This window comes from Electrophorus electricus, chromosome 14 (assembly GCF_041902795.1).
Source record: "Electrophorus electricus isolate QZ-2024a chromosome 14, ASM4190279v1, whole genome shotgun sequence".
In the NCBI taxonomy this organism is placed as follows: Eukaryota; Metazoa; Chordata; class Actinopteri; order Gymnotiformes; family Gymnotidae; genus Electrophorus; species Electrophorus electricus.
In genome coordinates this window covers 10,182,365-10,205,042 of record NC_137510.1, presented here as the reverse complement: position 1 = coordinate 10,205,042, position 22,678 = coordinate 10,182,365, and the positions used below count along the sequence as shown (strand labels likewise).

Sequence of the window (22,678 nt, the reverse complement as noted above, 5' to 3'; positions counted from 1 at the left end):
GAAGATCTTGACAGAGAATTCACAACATTTTATTTGTTTGTTCAGTGCTGATTGTGGAACTGCCATTAAATATTTTATATTTTTTTCTGGATATAATTTCTGGGTAAGGTAGGATATGTTTACAATCAGTGTAATTTCAGTTGGTGTGATTTCTAATTTCATATTAGCCAACGCGAGTGTAAGGTCCCATTGTCACTGTGGCAATGACTTTTCTTCTACAGCTCTGTTAATGAGTGTTATCACGTTCACCAACACCACTTTATTTCTTTTTTAATAAGTTGGGAGTGTTAATGTGCTATGTAGACAAGCAAGGCGTGTGCATTAATCGACTATTTACTTCAGTTAATGCTAGCTGCTTTGCACACTTTTCCTGTCTACATTTCTGCTTTAGAACACGAGAAAGACTGTGAGTCTCCCCCTACAGTGTTGCGGTGCCAGTAGCACTTAGCGCCATGTGGTGTTGTTTTTGTTTATGTTTTAGTCCTGTGGTTTCCTCTGCCCTTGCCTTGTGCTTTGTAAATTCCCACTCTTCATCATTGTGTTTTCCTGTATCTTGTTTTCCACTCATTTGTGTGTGTGTGTGTGTGTGTGTGTGCCCCTGTGCGCGCATGTGTATCGTCTTCCTGTCTTAGTGGATCGTTGTTTGTAAACTTCTCTGTGCTCTAGCTTCATGGCTGTCTTGCTGCTGTAGACGTTCTCTGTTGGGTTCTTTGTTTTCGCTTTGTTTTGTCTCACTACATTCTAGTTGCCCACATTACATTTAGGTTTTTTATGCTGACCCCTGGCGACCCAACACTCGAATGTTCTAAGATCAATGAGTTGGACTTCTCTCAGATAAATGTCTTTCAGCTCAGCGTATGCCTCCTGCCTCTGTTCACTCCATGTTACATATTCATTACTGGATTTGGAGCTATTTATTTTTACCAGAGCACATTTTCAGGTGAACCCTAGAATGACTCCCATTAATTAATTAATTAATTAATTAATTAATTAAATTTATTAATAAATTAATTTATCAGTGCTTATTCAACATTGCTGATTGTCACAACACATCTGATATGGGGCAAGAGGTGAAAGAGAAAAACTCAGCCTCTTCTCTTCTTGTGAATAATATATTCATGGGAATAATATAAATTCGAATTTTTTAAACTGCTTTTCACAAAATGCATGTGTAAATTCAAAAGAACCCCAGAATGGTATTTAGTAGAGCTATACAGTGTAATGCGTGGAGGCAAAGCAGGATGCGGCGATGAGTCGTGTAAACAGAAACATTTGTTTATTAATACATATATCATGGAAGAGATAGCTCGCAGGCTATCATAGTCAAACACTGACAACAGTCACACAAACAATAGACTTTTATTCACGCATACTAACGCCACACTACGAGGAGCAGGTGTGGAACACAGGGAGGGCGTGGCCACACACACACACACACACACACACACACACACACACACACACACACACACACACACACACACACACACACAAGGGGAGACGTTTAGTAGGAGGGGCCGTACCATAGCAGAGCCTCTCCCCGACGGCGCAACTCCCGCCGCACAGGCCTGCTGGGCTACGGCCCCAAAACCCACGCCGAATGGCCAAGCCAGAGGACCGAGCGACCCGACACGGGCCAGCACAAGCAGGAGAGATGAAGGAAAGACAGGGACAGACACACTGACATGTACAGGGACAGACGTAAAGGGGGACAAAGTGACTCGTACAGACAGCGTGATGGGGACAGACACAGTGACATGTACAGGGACAGACGTAAAGGGGGACAAAGTGACTCGTACAGACAGCGTGATGGGGACAGACACAGTGACATGTACAGGGACAGACGTAAAGGGGGACAAAGTGACTCGTACAGACAGCGTGATGGGGACAGACACAGTGACATGTACAGGGACAGACGTAAAGGGGGACAAAGTGACTCGTACAGACAGCGTGATGGGGACAGACACAGTGACATGTACAGGGACAGACGTAAAGGGGGACAAAGTGACTCGTACAGACAGCGTGATGGGGACAGACACAGTGACATGTACAGGGACAGACGTAAAGGGGGACAAAGTGACTCGTACAGACAGCGTGATGGGGACAGACACAGTGACATGTACAGGGACAGACGTAAAGGGGGACAAAGTGACTCGTACAGACAGCGTGATGGGGACAGACAGTGACAGGGACAGGTAAAAAACTACATAAAGAGTCCAGGGAAGCCCGCAAGAGCCCCGGCCTGTCCCCTAGTCGTCGGCTGGGCTGCAGTCCAACCCGCCTGTGGGGGATCAGCCCTCGCCGATTTGGGGGGCGGGCGCCAACTTTTGCTGACCTGTTTCAGGAGGCGCACCAGCTACTTTTCCCATCTCTGGGGTGGGCGCTGGTGTCGTTTCCTTCTTGCCTCTACTAGGCTTAGGTACAGGCGCATGAGTTCCTGGGCTGTGTCCCTTAGTGGAGGGAGTTTCTTCCTCGAACGAGGTCGCCTCTATGTGCGCCGCACGGGACGGCTTGCCTGCACCCGAGCGGCAGCTCCTGGGCGGAGCCTTGGGCGGTATTTTTGGTGCCGGAGGCGCGTCGCTCCTGATGACTGCAGGCTCGACGTCACTGTCAGTGAGAGGATGCCCATAGATGCCCTCCTCCACCTCCATTGATGGATCCTCCACACAGTCAAACGGCAAGTCCGACCGCGGACTAACGTCGCTGCACTCCCCGTTCCCTCCATAATCTGCGTAACCCTCACAATAGTCCATGTAGGGGTCGTAGGACCCAGCGGAGTCCACTTCCGAGTACTGATCCTCAGCGTACCGCTCCCCGTAGTCCGGCTGGGGTCTGGAGGACTCCTCAGAGTCCGACCCTGGACCGTATCCAGGGCCCCCCCCCCCCCCCAAAATCCACCAGTGGTCTTCTCCCCTGTTGTGGGAGTATGGAGTGAGGCCAGGATGATGGAGGGTCTCTCTGCGAGGGTTGTGGAAGGGCGTTTGCTTCCTTTCTTTGCCTTCCTTCTTTTCCCTTCCCAGGGATCCTTCGTCGGTCCATGTTTCTGTAACGCGTGGGGGCAAAGCAGGATGTGGGGACGAGTCGCGTAAAACAGAAACTTACATTTATTAATACATATAACACGGAAGACGTAGCTCGCAGGCTATCATAGTCAAACACTGACAACAGTCACACATAAACAATAGACTTTTATACACGCATACTAACGACACACTACCAGGAGCAGGTGTGGAACACAGGGAGGGCGTGGCCACACGGACGAACATACACACGCACACAAACACACACACGGGGGGACGTTTGGGAGGATGGGCCGTACCGTAACATACAGGGACAATGTCTCTCTTATGTATGTTGGAAAAAAACATTTTGTAAGCAATCTCACATATAATGTCAATATTGCTTATACATATACATCAATAAATTATATAGGTAATCTATGTATTAGAGGCTACAGTATGTAAGTTTAAGTTTTTCTGGTGGAAAAGTATTGCCAACATCACATCAGAAGAAGAAAACATCAGTGATGATGCACAGTGCTCCCCCAAGCAGATTAATCTGATCATTGCATGCACATCCAGGGAGTGTTCAAGGAGAACTGGTGAACAAAATGTGTTCTGAGGATGCAATTATTGGCTGCCATTATCGTAGCCAACTCAGTAGGCTTTTATTGTGTACATCTCACATTGACATGGCTGCTGCAGTTAGGTAAATCGTTTAGTGTTAGCTATCAGAATGGTTGGTCAATATGGCAACTGACAGCGTAACTAGGAGGAGGCACTGTGACTATAGCTAATCCAATATCATACCACCTTTTAAAACTGGAAACTTTGAATCTATATTAATGTTAGCAATGCTGAAAGCTACAGACAGTATTTTACCTGAAAACTTTGGATCCTTTCTTATGATGGTAATGCTTTACCCTCTAAAAATCAATCCGAATGTTTAGGTGTTTATTTGTGTTTCTGGCCAACGTTCAGCATTCTGTGACACAACACAGAAAACTGGGGCTGCTGTTTCAAAACATCTTCCATGTTCTGCTTGTTCTTTCAGTGCGCCAGTGTTTCTTGACCCAGTCCTCGGGGTCCACAATTTTTGCTTCATCACAGCTGTCAAAAGTGCTCGAACGAAACCATTAAGAAGAATGAATACCAGGTATAGACACACCGCGAGTTAGTTTAGAGCAAAAAGGTGGGCTGCCTGGTAGTTTGAGAAACAGTGTATCATTACAGATGCTCTCCTACACTGTGGGCCATGCCCACAAAACTCGATTGTCAAGATTGTGCCTAAGATCGTAACGTTTGTCTGTAATGCTACGAGATGGACTCCCAAAAACTGTTGCCAAATGTTACCTGACAGCTCTGACTTTTGAATGAATAGTTTCAACTTTACAGAGTGCAAAACACCATATTTTAGCATAGTCTCGCATTTCTCAAATGCATCTATTTCTCAGTTTTACAAATTTTATATTGGCTGTCTGCAGTTTTAAAATATGATTAATACGAATACATTTTTAATGCATCACAATGCACAGTATTTCATAGGTGTTTGATGAGGGATGTAAGAGTTTGTAGAAAAAAGTTAAGACAATGGCCAAACCAAGGTAAAAAAAAAAGTAACTTGTGAATATGCTAAGAGATGTGAATATGCTAAGAGACCATTTGTTCTGGAAATCGAACAACTTTCTAATGTCTAGTGATGACCCTGGTATTGTCTGTGCAGAAAAAACATTCCGCATCTGACTCTTGGCTTTTAAAGCCTGCTGAACTGCATGCTGAAGTGCTTGATATGTGCCCAGGGGCCAATACAGGAATTTGATTGACATAAGGAGACCAAGCACTGTGCTTCCCAGGCCCTGACGGTGAGGATGGGAGTGGGATAACGCAGCAGACTGCACGGGCTATCTGGCCTCAGAGAGCCATGTGCCTGCAGCAACAGCCTGGCTCCTAGCGCTAACGACATCTCCAGAGAGACGTCTTGCTAGGAGGCTGTTAGCGTGGCTGCAGGATACAGAAGCCTCAGCGGAGGATCGTGAGCGCGAACATTATACAAAGCCAGCCCAGCAGTACCTCAGTAATTAGGATGAGTGATCCATATTGCTTGCAGGTCACTGGAGTCAGTGGAAACACACTAGCCCAACAAGATAAGAAAGAACTTGCATGAATTATCAACTAGAATATTCTGAAAGATGTCTTGCATGGATGCTTGTTGCCGTGCCCAGGCTGAGCGGCTGCCGATATCTGTGAGCAGTTTATGTAGCATATCTGGCCAGAACAGACGAGGTGCATTAGCCTTGTGTGTGGACCGCAGAGGAAAGAAAGATGGATCACCCATAGCTTCCTTCAAATGATGCAGACTGAAATTAGGTACGTAAATAACTGAGTGATTTAGATTAAAAATCTATGCTAAGTGGACTGCCGTGGCCGTGACTCTGCAATCGATCATCGTTTTGGAGCAACGTGATGCGTGGATGGTGTAATCACACACGGAAAACAGGCACAACCCTGGGAACAGCTACACTAAAACCAGACCGCAGGAGCCCACAGAGGGATCAATCACAGCCTCCCCTTCCCATGCTGAGCCCTTCCGTCTCCCCCTGTCTCCCCCTGTCTCTTTATGTCTCTTTATGTCTCTTTATGTCTCCCTCTTGCTCTCTTTCAGATGGAAGCTCACCTGTCTTTTTCCACTGCTCGTCCTGTCCCACACTAGTCTCTCGCCTTGGGTTTTTTTTTTCTTCCTTTTTTCTCACACACTTCTCAATTTCCCACTCTGTGTTTCCCCCCCATTTCCTTCGCTCACTATGGGTTCCAGTGAAATGAAAGGTCAGGTCATTAATCTGCTCGCTCAGTGGAAAATGGCAGGATATCCACCTGTTCCAGGCACTTCTATTACCACTGTGTGCCTCTCCAAGTACCTCCCACCCCTGCTGCGCTGTGAAAATCATCAGCTAGAAATGATACATTCAAGTGACATATTGAGCATGTGAAGGCCCCGTCCAGTAGCGTTGCGTGCTGGTATTAAAATGTGACCAGGGTGAATAGGAATGTCTATTTGCTGCTTGCTGGAGAAGTTTGTAGTACACCTTAATCTCATTTCCTGACATTTTTTCTAATACCTGTGAACTTATGAACTATACATAGTACTATATTTTGTACTGTAATGTTATCTATAATGTGCATCCGGAAAATGTATGCACTGTTTCAAATTGTTTACCTTGGTACGTGTAAGTATACAACTATATCTCGACTGTTATAAGAAGATGTAAAAGACTTTTTTTTTTCTCAACTGCACTCAGTGACTACAGGGCTGTAGCCCTGACCCCTGTAATCATGAAGGTCTTTGAACACCTAGTCTTAGCCCACCTGAAGACATTCACAATCCTCTGCTGGAACCCCTGCTGTTTGCATACAGAACTAACAGGTCTGTTAAGGATGTGGTCAGCTGGCCCTGAACTTCATGCTACAGCATCTCGACAGTCCTGGAACCTACACTAGAGTTCTGTTGGTGGACTTCGGCTCAGGTTTCAGTACCATTGGGCCAGAGCTGCTTCATCTGAAATTGTCCAATCTGTCAGTGACAGATCCCATGTGCCGTTGGATTATGGCTTTCCTGACAAACAGTAAACTGCAGGTGTGGCTAGGAAAACACATGTCAGACCCCTTGACTCTCAGTACTGGACTACCACAATGCTGTGTGCTCTCACCCCTTCTCTTCTGTCTCTACACCAATAATTGTGTCTCTTCGGAATCAGCTGTGAAGATCCTGCAGTTTGCAAACGACACCACTGTTGTTATGAGCCTCACAGCCAATGGTGATAAGTATGCCCGCAGAAAGAGAGTCGAGCAGCTGGCATTCTGGTGAACTATCAACTTCCTGCTACTAAACACGCTCTAACTGCAGGGCGATGAAGTGTGTTCGGAATTATAGCTCACCTTTCTCATCCTGGAAATCACCTTTCCAAGCCACTCTCCTCTGGTAGAAGATTCAGGGCCATCAAAACCAACACCACCAGACATGCCAACAGCTTTTTTCCCAGAGCTGTAGGGTTCATCAGCTGCAGTGGATTCTTTGCACTTTACACTTTTAACCTTAACCTTAACCTAGCCAACCACCTCCCTTACTGTACTACAGTGATGTCTCTATAAAGTGTGTTTATTTTCACAACTGTACAGAAGTAATATTTTGCAAATATTTTTATTCATATAATTCTGTAATATTTTGTAGACTTGATTTTTATTAATGTGCCTACTATGACCTGCATATGTATCGATATCCATATATGTACATGTAAAGTACATCAAAGGCTGCGCTCCACGTCTGTTTTCTACTACTACTCTTCACGCTTCACTCTGTATTTCTGTTTTTTTCTCTAGTTAATTGCCTGTTAGGAGTCTGCATGCTTGTCAGGTCTGCTTAGCATGTTACATACGTGTGTGCACTCACCAAGACAAATTCCATACTTGGTGAAGTAAAGTGATTCTGATTCTGATTCTTTAACTGTTGATCAAAGAATGTATAATTTCCCACTTCATATGGGTGCTTACACTGCAACTGTTCAGGTCATGTCAAGTCACCTAACATTTAGCTTGGTGTAGCATGCTCGTGTTGTGACAGCGAGACAGCCAAAGCTCGGGTTTTAAACCAATCTTTAGTATGATCTGCATCTTTCATCAGACTTTAATCAAAGTTGATACGCATGTATTTACTTAAACTGCATGCCATTTGAAACAATGTATACTTAATCCTTACATTGCATTGGTATTTGAAGTTTATCCATAACTACAAACATTAGAAAAACTTAATATAAAAGAAGCTGTGTGTGTGTGTGTGGGGGGGGGGGGGTAGCTTTGAATTTAAACTGTTCCAGTACCACACCTCGATGCACTGCCACCAGTAGTACAACTCTTTCAGAGATCACCTATTGTCCCAGCACTTTCCAAATCTTTAGCTACAGTCCACAACTATAGCCATTAATATTATCTTATCATTGTTGACAAACTGATCAGCAGATTTACAGCCTGAAAAGTAGTGGAGACTTGTTACACTGATGACCTTTTTCTCTGTTTTCAACCCTACACCCCTATGTTGTGTACATCCAAACCCTCTGACCTGAAACAGCCATTCAAAATCCACAGCTCACCACGTCTCACCCAGAGGATTCATGGCATGTGTATTTTCCCCGGTGCCCGTGTGCGCACATGCCGGTCCGTGCCACTCATCGTCCTTGCGAGTGATTAGAATGCGTCCCGGACAGCGGCGCCTGTGTGCTCATTAATCAGCCTGTGATCAGTGAGGTTGCTGCTGAGTAAACAGTGTCCTCATCACCCCGTTCCCCTTGGGCGGCCTCAGCAAGCCCCACCGTCCTGCATCGCTCGAGCGGCTTCGTTGGCAGGAGCCTGGGCTAAGCACGTGGAGGAGTGGCCGCCAGGGGACGCTTCTTGTAATCAAGTCACAATCTGTGTGAGGGGTTTTGCCTTTGGCAGCGTAATGCCTCAAATTGATTATCTATTACCATGCAAAAGAAGTGAGATGTTTTCAATCAGATCTGTGATGGCGATAGGGTGGTTTGGGTCGACAGCTTTGGCATCCTAAAATCTTATAGCCACCTCTGTTTCATACACCTCACTGCAAGATGACCCATCTTGAATTTTATTCCACTGCATTATCAGTCGCAACATGCATTCATTAAGAAAGTCTCTCACAGAAATTGCATGTTTTGACATCAAGAATAAGGGCGGATAGTCTTTCATCAGAGTATCAAAGCATGTGGTTTGCAAACAGAGACAGGACATTTTGCATGATACAGTGCAAGCGTCAGAAATAGAACACCCTGTTCTTATACCTGTTCACTACCCATCACCCTGTGCATCCATCATTTTTACTAAGTGTCTACTTCTGCATCCAAATGCGCACCATTCTAATAAGGACAAACAGATGCATACATGCATACTGTACATTTCAGTCTGTCATACCAAGCCCTAATCAAATTTGTATGCAGATTTCAGGGCCTTACAGTGTTAAGACTAGACTACACACAACCACTTTTACGCTGTTTGTTTTCATTGTTAAGACTCCTGTCATTAGCTGGAGGGCTGATTTACTACCTAGCATTTCCCTGTGAAATAACCCGAATATCTAATCACAGAATTAGTGTGTTTGACCTGTCAGAGAGAGCGTACAGACAATCCATCTCACTTTACCCAGGTGGCAGCTTTGGTGTGCTGGGTGCCGGACAGAGAAACTTGGCAAGAAAACCCTGGTCTGCTGTGTAGTCATGTGCCTGTGTTGGACAGAAGTGGGTGCAAAATCACCCAGAATTCCACAATGAATGAATGAGCATCCACACAGCCTAGGGATGTTTCTGGGGTTTGTATTGACAGGTTCCAACTCGATACCAAGACAAGGTGATTTAAAAGGCCCTCTCTCTCTCTCTCTCTCTCTCTCTCTCTCTCTCTCTCTCTCTCTCTCTCTCTCTCTCTCTCTCTATATATATATATATATATATATATATATATATATATATATATATATATATATATATATATAAAGTGTGTGTGTGGATGTCTGGGTGTGGATGTAAGTTCACATTTACAATGATTGTGTACCATATTTTATGAGATGTCATTGTTATTACAACAGCACAAACAGACGAGTGCTTTGTGGGTATTTGAAACCAAGCTTGTTTCTGCAAGCTTGTGTGCAAACAGAAGGTGGACGTTAGCTACAGCAGAACATGTTTATGAGACACTGCTTTTTTTTTTTTTTCATTTCAATTAAAATGAGGTGGTAGGAGCTCAGCGTTTGTTTTGTCCTGTGTATTTTCCCATTTAAAGTGGGCCCAGACATGCCAGAGCTAAAGAAGCCTTGTGTAAATATCAGCTGTGTGTGTGGAAGCAGTAGTGAGGAATAAAGAGAATCAGGAGACAGGTGACGGTTTCAATCCCAACAGCCTCAGCAGCTCACTGTCCAGATAAAGAAAGACATTTGTGGCGGGTACAATACATCCAGTTATCTGCTGACGACGGGGCTCGGAAGCATAAGGAAATGTGAATTATTGGAATGATATCTGTTGTATGAGAAGAAAAGCATCCCAGCAGAAGACCTTCAGTGTGGTATTATCAGAATACATATATAATAAAGAATATACAGCAGTTTACTTTAAATGCTCCAATCGGGGTCATTTGTTCCTTTCGCCTGTACATGAATCAGCACACTTTTAATCATTTGGCTGGCACTTTTTCCTAACATACTGCTTTACTACTATGAATGTCACAGAGAATAAGTAACATGGTTTTTAAATCTGATCTAATTTTCTACTAAATGGGCTGTTTCTTACCTCAAGTGAAGCCCTAAAGACATACTGTAAGAGAGACTTTTACACTGCCATGCATCCCATTATAGCTTAGGTTACCATAGATGCTTTGCTTTTGTGTAAAGTACAAATTGTAGGTTTGTAGGCTTAGTCTCATTGTAATTTAAACGAAACTGCTGTGCTTCTTACTTTCTAGCTCCAACTTTATCTCCGCATATTCGATCTCCATCTGCTCCACCCCCGTCTGCCCCTTTCTCCACCTGTTCTGCTTTTACTTGTTCTATCTCCACCTGCTTTCTGCATGTTTTTCTTCCCTATTTATCTCTGCAGCTCAGCATCTTTACCTTGCACACGGCTCCGATCGCACCTTCCGTTAACCCCCAGCAGCTGGCGAACGGTGAACAGAGTAGCCCACATGCCTGGAGGACTGAGAGTGCACAGCAACGAGCGAAAGCGAGGCAGCCCCGCTTTAGGAAAGCGCTCATTAGGTTTCCATTCAGGCAGAGTTTGGCCCACACTGAGCTGATTCCCAGTGCAAACAAGCCCCTCATGGAGTCCAAGCTTTGGAGCTGTGGTTTATAGTGCTTCTGCTGTGGTTTCTATGTGTCTGGGTATGCATGCGAGATGGCTTCTTAGTCTTGATGTTAGTGAAATGCCTGTTGTTGTTGTTGTTGTTGGGTTTTTTTTTTTGGGGGGGGGGGGGTAGTGTAGGTAACAGAAGGGAAGGCAGAAGTGCCCTGAAGGGGGCGCTGTTCTTAGCAGGTGGTGTGAATCTGGAATGTTAACCTTTACACTGAAGGCGATGGTCCCTGGCTCATATTCGCAGTTGTGACTAGTAAGAGTAGTGTGTTTGGCACAGTGTAAGGGAAGTGGATACATGTGGGTTTGCTCTTGTTTGAGGGTAGATGTGTGTTTGGTATGGTGTGAGGGTAGAGATGTGTTTGGTATGGTGTGAGGGTAGATGTGTCTTTGGTATGGTGTGGAACTGAACATTCAACCCACGCCCAGCGGGCAAGTCAGTGACACGTGAAATGCACACTCATTCACGCAAACATATTCATACCCAAACACTTAACACTTTATGGGGTACACTTTATGCATACTTCCCTGACCCTTAGCTCTCACGCAAAAATGAGCTCCTCTTCCTCACTCACAGCGTCATCAACTCCTGCTCGTGCTTTGCTCCATGTTAAACCAAATGCCCTGAGTTTCTAATCCGGCAACCATGTTATTTATGTTTTTTTTTTAAATTGCTGTTAGAATCGTGGTGTTTTTTTGGCGTTCTTTTTGTAGTTACTCATGCATTATAGATAGATATAGTCATCGTCGTTGTCGCTGTTGTTTAAAGGACTCTGCTGCTCCTGGCCGCCAGACGCCGTGAGCCCTGGCAAGGATTCCAGGAGCTGAGCAGAGCTGAGTGGCGCGCTCCCCTGGGGGGCTCTCCAGCGCGCTAAAGGGCAGCAGCAGCAGATGAAAGGAGCCACGGCATGGCAGCGGCTCACCTGGCCTGCTCCTGCTCTCGCCGCTCACCAAAACGCCGCACAGATACGTGGACAGCCTCTCTGTTGCTTCCACAACGTAACCTCTCAGTGCTTAGCTCCCAGACCGAGCCGTCTGGAACGCAGGTGCCTGGGAGAGCGAGAGCCTGCCGAGATGAGACCCTGCTCGCGCGCACGGGGACCCTGGGAAAGCGGTGAGCCACGCGCGGCATAGTGGGTTCTCGCCTCGGTGCGCTGCCGTCTGCCGCCATGGTGCCAGGTCTTCATCACAGTGCTTTCATTACGCCGTTGTGCAGCTGAATGGTGGTCTGGTGGCCAGGTGTGCGTGAAAGCAGCGCAGGTCGGCTGTGTTATTACAAACACAAAGCCTGCCTGCACATTGCCTCATCTCACTGGCCACCTGTCTGACAGTGTTATTAATGGGCTCCTGCTGTATTTATGCACCTCATATCCCCAGAGAAAATGAGGCCGCTCGCATTCAGAGCAGCTTGAAAACTGCTGTCAACTGAAATTTAGACTCCAAATAGAATGATGGAGCCTGTTATACCGTAAGTGGCGATGTAATAAATATTAATTGCATTGTGGAACTGTGGCGAAGCGAGTGGACTGCTCAACTTCTGTCATCAGATGTATGGACATGTGGAATGGGTGGTGGGGTTTTTAGCCTATTTTTGCAGTAGGCATTTAGTGCCACCTTGTGGTTGGTGATGGAACATACGTTCCTCTCTTGATTTGAACAATCCCAAGGTTTGATGGGATTTGTTTGTTGTATTAACATTGTCTTTAGCAGAATTTGCATGTACATTTGGTGGTGTGCCGGCGTTGATGCTGTATTTACTTAACCTTACCCCACTTACCTATAACCAATGATGGAAATAAGTGATTTAAGGTGTGTAAAACTTAATAAATGTATCTGATACTGTAAAACCTAATAAATGTATCTGATAAATATATTTAGCTGTAGCTGGTTTTTCACTCAAGTTAGTGAGTACTTCAGTAATTGCCTTATGTAATGCTATCTGAAGAGCTGAGCTTCATGGGGGTTTAAGGGTTCACAGGATTTATTAGCATAATTCAAGCAAATTAGTGTTGTAATGAGGCAATACACGTGTTAAAAATAGCAGAAATGCAACATAAAAATATCATATAAAAATGCTGAAAAAAGACTGAAAGAGAGGTAGCGCAAGAGTGAGGGAAAGAGAGGAAAACAGAGACTTAAAAAGAGAACAAGCCCCAGGGAGCAATATTTCCACTGTAAACCATCAGTCCGCCAGCCCTGCACCAGCTCCACTCTCAGCTCCACCCCACCTCTCCTCCCAAAAATCCTCCATCCCCAGGTCCAGACTTCCTTCAGTCTTTTCTTGACAGAGAATTTTGCTCTCCAAAGCATGTCTCTGTTCGGCCGCGCCTTTCAGCACCAAGTCTTTGAGACTCTCATCCAGCCCGAGTGTGCTTGTGTCTGCGTTTATTATGAATTTTTCGAAACGCGCAGCGAGTGCAGTGACCTGGAGCAGCTCTCTGGGGGTCTCGTCAGCGGTCGGAGGTCGCTTATAGCTTCAGCACACAGGCATGTGTCAGCATGTATCCAGGAAAGGTCTGAGACACACTGGGACCGAGTCCCTCCAGCAGTCAGTGAGGTGGAGGCGTACTGCATCTCTCTTTTGTGACTGCAGCTCTGTTTGTCATTCTCTATGTATCTCTTCTCCCACTCTCTTTCTCATTCTCCTTCTCTCTCTGCCTCTCCTTCTCTCTGACTACTGTTCTTTCTCCAGGCCTCCCGTCACGCACACATATATGTATAGCAGACACATATAAAGTTCATAGACTGGTGCCTTTCTATACGCTGCGTGATCTAATGAGCTGTGTTTCTGTCTGGTTCTATACTGTGTGCTGTTTTTACCTGCTCCATTGCCCTCTTTTCATAATCAGGCATAATTAATCCACAAGGCTGCACATAGGATGTAATTAATACTGCGTGATGCACATGGTGTGCTTTCAGCTTGTCACCGAGAAACAAATTAATATCCAAATAGCAGCAGCCCATTGCAAGCAGTGTGTCGGTCTCTGCAGCCAGAAGGAAGCCTGAAGCCAAAGCTTTCAGAGGTGCATCTGTTTGATAACTACTGGAAGAGCGATGTGACAGGGGTTCTATCCTATTTCTGACATACAGTTCCAATTGCCTCACTGTGTAGGAGTTGTGGAGGGGGGATTTATTACAGAATGTTAGGCCTAAATCCAGCTTCTGCAGTCTTTCTCTGATGAGTGGGTGGGAGGATGCCAGTCTGACTGCCGTATTATGCCATCCATCAGGCATGGCATATTGATCACACCCCCGCTGCCAGTATGCCAGATATCATCAGTCCTGTACCAAACAATGAGAGATAATAGTTTCTTCATTACAAGCCATATTACTTGACGGCAGGGGGATGTTGTGAGAGAACGTGAACAAAGACAGTTTACTTCCTCTGCAGATGACTGGAGAAAGCAAAATGTCTCTGCCTTCCAAATAGGATTCCATGGCGGACGCTTTTGCCATTTGAAGCTCCATTATTTCTTTAGAGCCGTGTGGCGTGCGGGGTGGAGAGGGAGGGTGTGTGTTTCAGCTGTATTATGGTTATCTGTGTGGTTGAGTGACTGAGGGAGCAATAGAGGCCCCACTGAATTATATTAGTCAGACTCTAATGACTGTTTGAATAGCATTGCACAAAAAAAAAGGAGAATATTTTTATAATGTGGTTCTTTGCACTCTGCTGCCCTCGAGTGTGTAGCCGCATTATGTATGGGTGTGTGTTAATGTGGTGTGTGTGTGGGGGGGGGGGGGGTTGTGGGTGTTGGGGGGGCATGTGTTGTGTGTGTATGTGTGTGGGAGAGAGAGAGAAAAGGAAAAATTGGTGCACTTATATGCACTGAACTGTAATCTGATTGTCATCTTGCAAGTCATATGTCAATATGTTAAATCTCCATTGTGGCTCATTCATGCTCACAGATATGTTATACAATAGCTGTTAGATATTCAGAACATGTTTGTTTAGGTTAGTGTAAGTTCTTGGATTTAGTCTTGTCAGTGAGGAGCTAGTAGAGCGTCCCGCCGACCGTCTTACAACAGCTTTAGCATTGATCATAACAAATGACGACTGATGAATTTGTAAAATACATCTTGCAGAGACTGTCAGCAAATCAATCAAAAGCCTCCTGTTAGCAAATCAGTCTAAGTAATGTAACAGCATTAAAATAGCGCTATGGTTAAGTGCCTTTGTCATTACTACACACTACACACTGCCTGAATGGATTAGGCACTGTAATGTTCATATTACTCCGTCCTGAATCGACCTTTCATTAATGCGCTGAGCTTGATAAAAGCTTTTGGCTTTGACGGGTGACCTGAATGCTAAGCGACGCGTTTGGATTTTCGCCTGTATTGCTAAATATAGTCCACAAGAGGGCACTCTTGTTGTATATTCCGCCTAAGAAAGGAAAATCACAAGATTACGTTGCCTGTCTGGGCCTTCTTTTTATTTCAGCATATTAATAACACTGTGCCTTCAACAGAAGCCCCAGGAATTTATTCATCCAATTATCTATATTATCTGAGAGCGTAATACAAGCATTAAACACGAGCATATTTGCTTGTGCTGAGTTTACTAACAGGCAGCTGGTGAAACAGCATCTGCGGGACTCGGGCATGCGTATTTTAACGCCTCTGTTAGAACAGACCTGCAGTATACGCCGAGTCCTGCTAAGGGCTTTGTTTGCGTGATGCCTGGTGGGTTTCAGTCTGCTGTTCAGTTTCAGTTCTGAACCTGCGATTTTTCATAATGCATTGTAAATCATTTTAGTAACAGATATAACACATATATTGTTCTATTAAGCACATTACAATGCATACCTAATGCTGCAGTATGTACTTTAAATTCAAACTTATAAAATGTGAGTGATATGTGATATAAATCAGTTTATGTTTTTTTGTTTTTTTGTGTATGAGTGAAATGCAGATGAATAAAGATAGTGACTTCTATGAGCCACACCGAATGCTCTAAAACAGTGAGGGGCACAGTTATCTTTAAAACAATGATAAACTAAATGATTTAAAAAAACAAACAAACTGGTACATGTACATTTGGGCCTCTAAAAGGTAATCTCACTATTTGTAAATGGTACCTTCAGACATACTCCTGCTATACCTTAACTCAACCAAGAAATGATAGTGGTGCTTGGAAAATGTAACATCTGAAAAGTTGAAGACTGAAAAGTTGAATCAATTAGCTTGTTTAGTTTTCAGTACTATTAATCAAATACAAATACTATGTAAAAAGACCTTTGATTGTGTCTGCAATGTCACTAATTTAACAATGGATTACATAGCCATGATACTGAAGCATGACTGTTCATAGAGTCATACAGTACAGTTGTGTGGACGGACCGTTTCAAGTATGCCCTGTGACTAAGCAAAACATGGACCTGAATGTCTGTGTTGTGATGTGAATTATGTTCCACAACAGTGACTGTCACCTCACATAGTGAAGCACTCTTGAGGACATACAATTTTCACTACTTAATCTAGAAACATTACGTGCATGTCCAGACAGCCTACACATCACTGTAAAAACCACAGCTTTGGACATTTACATTCACTGGCACTCTGTATCCAAATACTGTTTCAAAAATACTGGAGAATTATATTCTAAATACTTGTAAATAAGTTACAAACACTTAGATATGAATTTGAATTCTAAAAGTAAATAGCCCTGTACTGTGCACTACATTGTACATTAAACATTATCTAGATGGAGAAAACTGCATTTATAAATAATTTCTGCATGATTAAGAATCCGTGTAGCATTTTGAATAAGCTTCATGAGCTCTTTATCTCTCTCTCGTGCTCAGATCTACACAGTAATGTTTCTTGCACAAAGGTAGCTATTCTCTTCTCAACATGGCAAAAACCATCCAAACAAACAAAATGATTGCAGTGTTGGCATGGAAGAGGCAGGAGAAGACGTTTCTGCCTGAGGAAAACTGCTTTATTTCAACAGCAAAGCCTGTAACAAGGATCATGTACAAGAAAAACAAGGCCTCTGATGGAACAGAAGAAATGGAGCTTGATCAGCCGATCAGAAAAACACCACAAAGATGATAACTCGTTCCTATCACAGTAATTAATTAAGAAAGCCACAACAGAACTAAAGTGACACACCAACACAACAATTAAATGATAAATTCAAAATATTACATTTAAGATCATTTTAACTTTAATCTACCAGGGGTAGGCACACAGCAACCTGGGAAGTCCTTGACATGCTGCCAATTGACCCACTCCCTAAATCCAGAGTCCGAAGGCACACGGACCCCTCGCTCTCAACTGTCCGACACCCTGGTGATGATGCAGCCCCAACAAACTCAGGAAGGTACACAGGTGCACACTCACGCAGCAACCTCACCGTTTATTTCCTCACCAAGTAGTGCACGTACGGCTCCACGTCTATGCTGTAGCCCAGCCAGTAGAACTTCATCCACATCAGTATCTTGCCCATGTCAAAGTGCCCATGCACCGCACCCAGAACAGCTGCGCCCTCGTGCTGCGTGGCACCAGTAGCCACCGCGCACACACACCATTCAGACACCAGATCCTCCCACAGGTGGAACAACAGTCGTTCATCCGGAGGCTGCCCCAACAGCGTGAAGTGCCTTAGCGCTGAGCCCTTGCAGCATCACATCTGTCCAGCCTGGCCTCTGTCCCTCCTAGAGCCAGCCACATGCCCTGGCTGCTGCTGAACTGCTTGGCTTGCGGGGTCAAGTCCACTGACGAAAACCGTGGAAGTGCCACTCCTCGCGACGGCCTCTACTCTGTCTGCTCGCTCTACTCTCCACATTTAACCCCAAGTCTCTCTCGTCTCCCACTCGGCTCAGGTTTGACTGGCATAGTCTATCTGTGCACTAACAGCGCACCAGTGTCTCCACAGTCACTCGGCTGGAGACACTTGTTATGTCATCTCCTCGTGAAGCTCCTCTGCTGCATAACACTGACGTTCACCATGCAATTCAATGCTTCAACCTCTTGACTGATAATGGTTCCAGAACCCATCACAGATGGACCAACATTAGTGCTGTTGTCTTTTTGCTCAGGTGGCAGATTCTAGTACCTATAACACTTTTACTTCCAGCACCAAAGCTGTGATGGCAGTAGTCATAGTGCTGAGCACCTGCTTGCAGTATGGTGTGTAGTATAGTTCCTAAGCACCTTCACCATTGGGCGACAGCCACGCTCTCCTGCTGAGCTCCAGTGCGCTAGGCTCTTCGGCCATTTTTCCCAGCCATCTGCTGCAGTCTTTGCTTGATGGACATTGATGGTAAGGAAAGGGGCAGATGTAGAACTTGGTACCCCCTTGTGTCTCCTTCCCTGTCCACCTTCGAGTTCCTTGATACACTGCTCAGTTTCATTCAGCTCAACAGCCACGTGACTCTTATGTCCCAGATCTACAAAGTAATGTTTCTGGCAAAAAGGTAATCATTTTCTCAACATAGCAAAAAAAATAAAGAAACACCAAACAAACAAACAAACAAAACAATTGTTGCATCATAATGGAAGAAGAAACAAGAGAAGTCTCCGAGGAAAACTGCTTTACTGCAACAACAGAGACAAGAATCACACATAGCAAACATAAGTAGAAATGGAACTGATGTCCCATGAAAACGCACCAAAAACAGTAACACCTTCATATCTCTGTAATTAAGGTTTAATTAAGGATCTTATTAATTAAGGAAGACACAAGAGAACTAGACTGACATGTAAACACAAATCAAGTATTAAACAATACATTTAAAATATTCAATTTAAACTAGCTAAAGTCCTGGGGGAAGATGCAGGGGAATTGTCCAACTCCCATAGTCCAGTGGCCGATGCCATGCACAATAAAAGAGATAATGTGTTTAAACTAGCCAGTAGAGAGCGCAAAAGAGTTAGGAAAACAGCATTCGAATTAATGAGAAGTAGAACCAAATGCCATTCTAATTCAGCTGTTTCTGTTGCCTCCTGATTGGGATGAGTGACGGCAATGATTACTTCAGGCAGTAGTGGTAGCATCAGTGTCAACACCTTACAGTGACTAATTACCACTTATTGTTTATTACTAGATTCTGATAAAGGCAAAAACAAAACTTTCTGAAATGCCTCTGTGAACACTGCAACAAGAGCTCTGGACTAATTGGCGTACTAGTTTTGCAGCGTTTTAATGACCGTGGGCTGAAAGTGCTGTTGCTATAGCAGTTGAGGCTCAAAAGCTTCTTCGATGTCACTGTCTTGACAACTGCAGATCTTTGGCTATAACACCACCCCTAGCTGAATTCTAGTTTGCCTCTCAAGGAGATAACATACTGCATACAATATCCTGGCCAGGAAAGCCCTGTCTGGTTTTCAGCAAAACGTGAGACATTTCACGGTCATTTTATGAACTGAGCTTTAGACATACCATGTCATTTAGAGTGAATTCATTTGCTTATGTCACTCAGTGTCACTTGGTATTATATATATATATATATATATATATATATATATATATATATATATATATACCACTTTTATTTCCATTCAAAAGAAAGTCATCCGACTCCTACATGCATGTCTAAAAGGGCAATAAATAGCACACTATAACCACAATATTAATTCTCCTTCCCTTATCCCCTTAGCAACGCCATCTCGCAGGGAAAGCACAAAGAGATGTTTGTCTTTGAATGAGGAGCTATAGCTGCTGCTGTGAGGAATGCATTATAGACTTTTATACACATTCAGTTGGATTTTACAGTCCTTAATGGACACTGTAACTTTGTGAGATTTCATGCACAATGTCTTTTGTTTATATGTTTGGTTTTATATAATAATGTTTTGATTTTATGCCAAGTGTTAAAAGATTTGTTATGAATGTTATTAATCAGTTTGGAATGTCAAGAGTAAATGCTACTCTGATTAGAAAACATTGTCTCCAGGTTCAACCCCAACCAAGCATGTGATGAAGTTACAGAACATACATGATCAACAACTTACAAGCGGCCTAGAATTAGAGTCTGCTTACTGTTAACTTGCTTAACAACAGAAGGTCATCCTTGTCAGAGAACAACTCCTGATGGCTCATGTCTACCCTACTCGGTGTTGTCCAAAAGCACTGGTGGTTAGCAGAGTAACCTGCGGCTGACACAAAGAAACCCCCCTTTCCGGACAAGGACAGTGGTATCTTCTGCCCGAGCACGGCGGTTTGTTTCTCCCTCACCTTTGGAAGAGGGGATCTATTTCAAGGGAAAAACAGCTGGCGATATTGTCAGCCGCTACTTTTTGCGCGAGGAAGGAATTGCAAGCCGCCAATCTGGACCCGTTTAGAATGACCATGTACAAAGGGAAGCGTCGTAATCATCGATGTGAGTTTCCTGCGATCGGTAACTTTGCAAATGTAGCATAAATATTTATATACAGTTTTAGGTTAAATGTTATATTTGTCCAAATTTGCATAGTTGTGATTTCAAGCGATTAGACAGGCAGATATGTAGCAGCTGTTAAATGAAGCATGCAGTAACATATGTTGTGCATTGACACTTTTTGTAACGTTATCGATTAACGCGACGGACTGACTTGCTTGCATGCTGCTGGCACATTGTCTTGCCGTGCTGAACTGATTCCTTGGTGAATAACAACATGCTCAAATAGCGTTAAAATTATTCCACATCTTGTTTACCAAAATGCAAAAGTGTATTTGATTTCCATAAATGATAATGAATAAATAATAGCGATTGAGGTCGCCTAGCCAACTCTCACTGAATCATTGTAGCTTCTTAGCGCCTCGATTCTACTTAGAGGATCTAATGTTTATTCAAGAGCCGTTTCAAGGCACCCAGTTTGAGAGGGTGCATATTAACATATGGAATTTGCTTAACGCACGCTGGTATTTAAGAGAAAACAAACTAGACGTGAACAGAGCGGCTTTGTACGTGCGTGAGTAAACAGCAGCTCTTTTCCAAGCTCTGCTATTAATCATCATCAACATTATCACCATCGTCGTCGTCGTCGTCGTCGTCAACAACAACGACAAACTGTATGTTGCAGAAGTGATGTCCTTTGCAACGAAAGTACATCTGTCAGACCTGCGGAAAACGAGCGAGTTTCCGTGAAATGACTTTTGCAATCCGTCGTGCCTGGGGAGATTGGGGTCATTCTCAAACACACGGTGTTTTTCTCATTCTTCTTTCATTCTGAACTGAAGCTGAGCAAAGCAGCGTTTGTGTTTTGCACATCTAGTTCACAAAATGCAGGTTAGAATCTGTAGAATTCAATCATATCTTCAGCTGTTAAAAGAGGGAGTAATTTATAGGTATAGGTAATTTAAAGGTGTGTTCACCTTTTCGCCTGCTAGGGCTCTGAAGTAGTTTTCAGAAGAGGAACTTGTCTTGTTTAAAACAACTTTTGGTTGTAGTGCACTGTGTATGGGGACCAGAATTGCTTAAGGATGCAGTGGCTTGATTCAAATATTCTGTGCAGAGATAGAGAGAGTTAGATAGGGAAAGAGCAAAAATACTTCTGCTAAGAGCATTCCAATATTTTATCTCCCAAAGAGATTTATATTATTTTGCTGGCAGGGAATATCTTTTACATTTTGCACTGAGTGTTTCCAATGAGCGTTTGAATTACATGCATTCTGCGGACGTTCCATTATCTATGCATGATTTCATAGGCTTCAGATATTACTTTTTAGACAAAGCAAACAAACCAAACAAACAATCTAAATAAATAATATGGTTGTTGACCCAGATAAGAAGCAGCCCTTGTCATTTCTATCCTATGATTTACATGTTTTAATAAATTGGTATGCATGACAAAATGGAGAGCATCCTTCAGCATCCTCGTCAGAGCTTAAGCATAGCACTCTGAATACAGATAAGCAACACTAAGGGACCTGGTTTCTCTACAATAAAAATTTGTGCAATAATATTCTATATATAATATTAATATATAATATAATATTAATATTAATATTGCAACCGTACCCATTCTCTAAAGCAAGGTTGTTGCTGGCATAGTTATGTCTCAGCTAACCATGTCACGGGCGCTCTCCATGGTGCTGAATTAAATGCTCCCTTAGCCAATTCTGGAAAAGTACTCATGGTAAAGGATATTGACCTAATAAGTGGCAGTGCTTTGTGAAATGTCTAGTCAGAGCATGTGCTTCCTAGGTCTCGCTGGGGCTCATCAGTGGGATGCATGTACAGGCACTCTGTGCACAAATAGATACACACATACACACCTGTATTAAGACAAATTCCCAAGAGAAATGCTATCTACAGACGTTCATCTGCTTCATGATTCTAATGAGGACATAATTCTTGGAAATGCCAAGTACAGCCTATCCCCAGTACAGCTCCACATCTTATTTGGAGCAACAATATAATTTTGTCACTTACCTCATTCCTCCCATGTTTCTCTGGCTTAGATTTGCAATAGTGTGTTTCAAACTAATCTTATAAACCCCTAAACAATTTAAAATATATGAGGACCAATTGTGTGTAAGGCAAATGTGATTTGGGATAATAATTTTGATATAACAGGGTAATACTCTGACATAACTGGGAAATCATTGATCGAAATATTTAGTGAGATTGATTAAGGTCTGTGTATGTGTGTGTGCGAGAGAGAGAGTACTCTACCAAAGGGGAAAAAAATCCTCATCTTTGTGCTACACTCAAAAGCTGAACTCAGCTGTACTTTTTGCCGCAATTGCATGCTGAAATGTTGCTATAGCTCAGAGAACAGGAGCGCTATAGTGTCAGGCTTTCAGAGCAGACTGCCAGTGCTATCTTGGTAAAAGGATGGCAACATTTTTAGCATGTG

At 43.6% G+C, this 22,678-nt stretch overlaps 1 protein-coding gene across 6 annotated transcripts in view; it reads left to right on the top strand.

The window, feature by feature from the left end:
- Positions 1-22,678, top strand: part of ralylb (RALY RNA binding protein like b) — a 105,278-nt gene that overhangs the window by 58,205 nt on the left and 24,395 nt on the right. Inside the window, exon 1 of one of the 6 annotated variants that reach the window (XM_035530425.2) lies at positions 19,934-20,217. The exons of the other annotated variants lie outside the window; for them this stretch is intronic. Within the exon in view, the coding sequence (XP_035386318.1) occupies positions 20,181-20,217 (37 nt within the window). The 5' untranslated portion in view covers positions 19,934-20,180. Of the gene's footprint in view, positions 1-19,933; positions 20,218-22,678 lie in introns of those variants that run through there. 6 annotated transcript variants of the gene reach the window in all.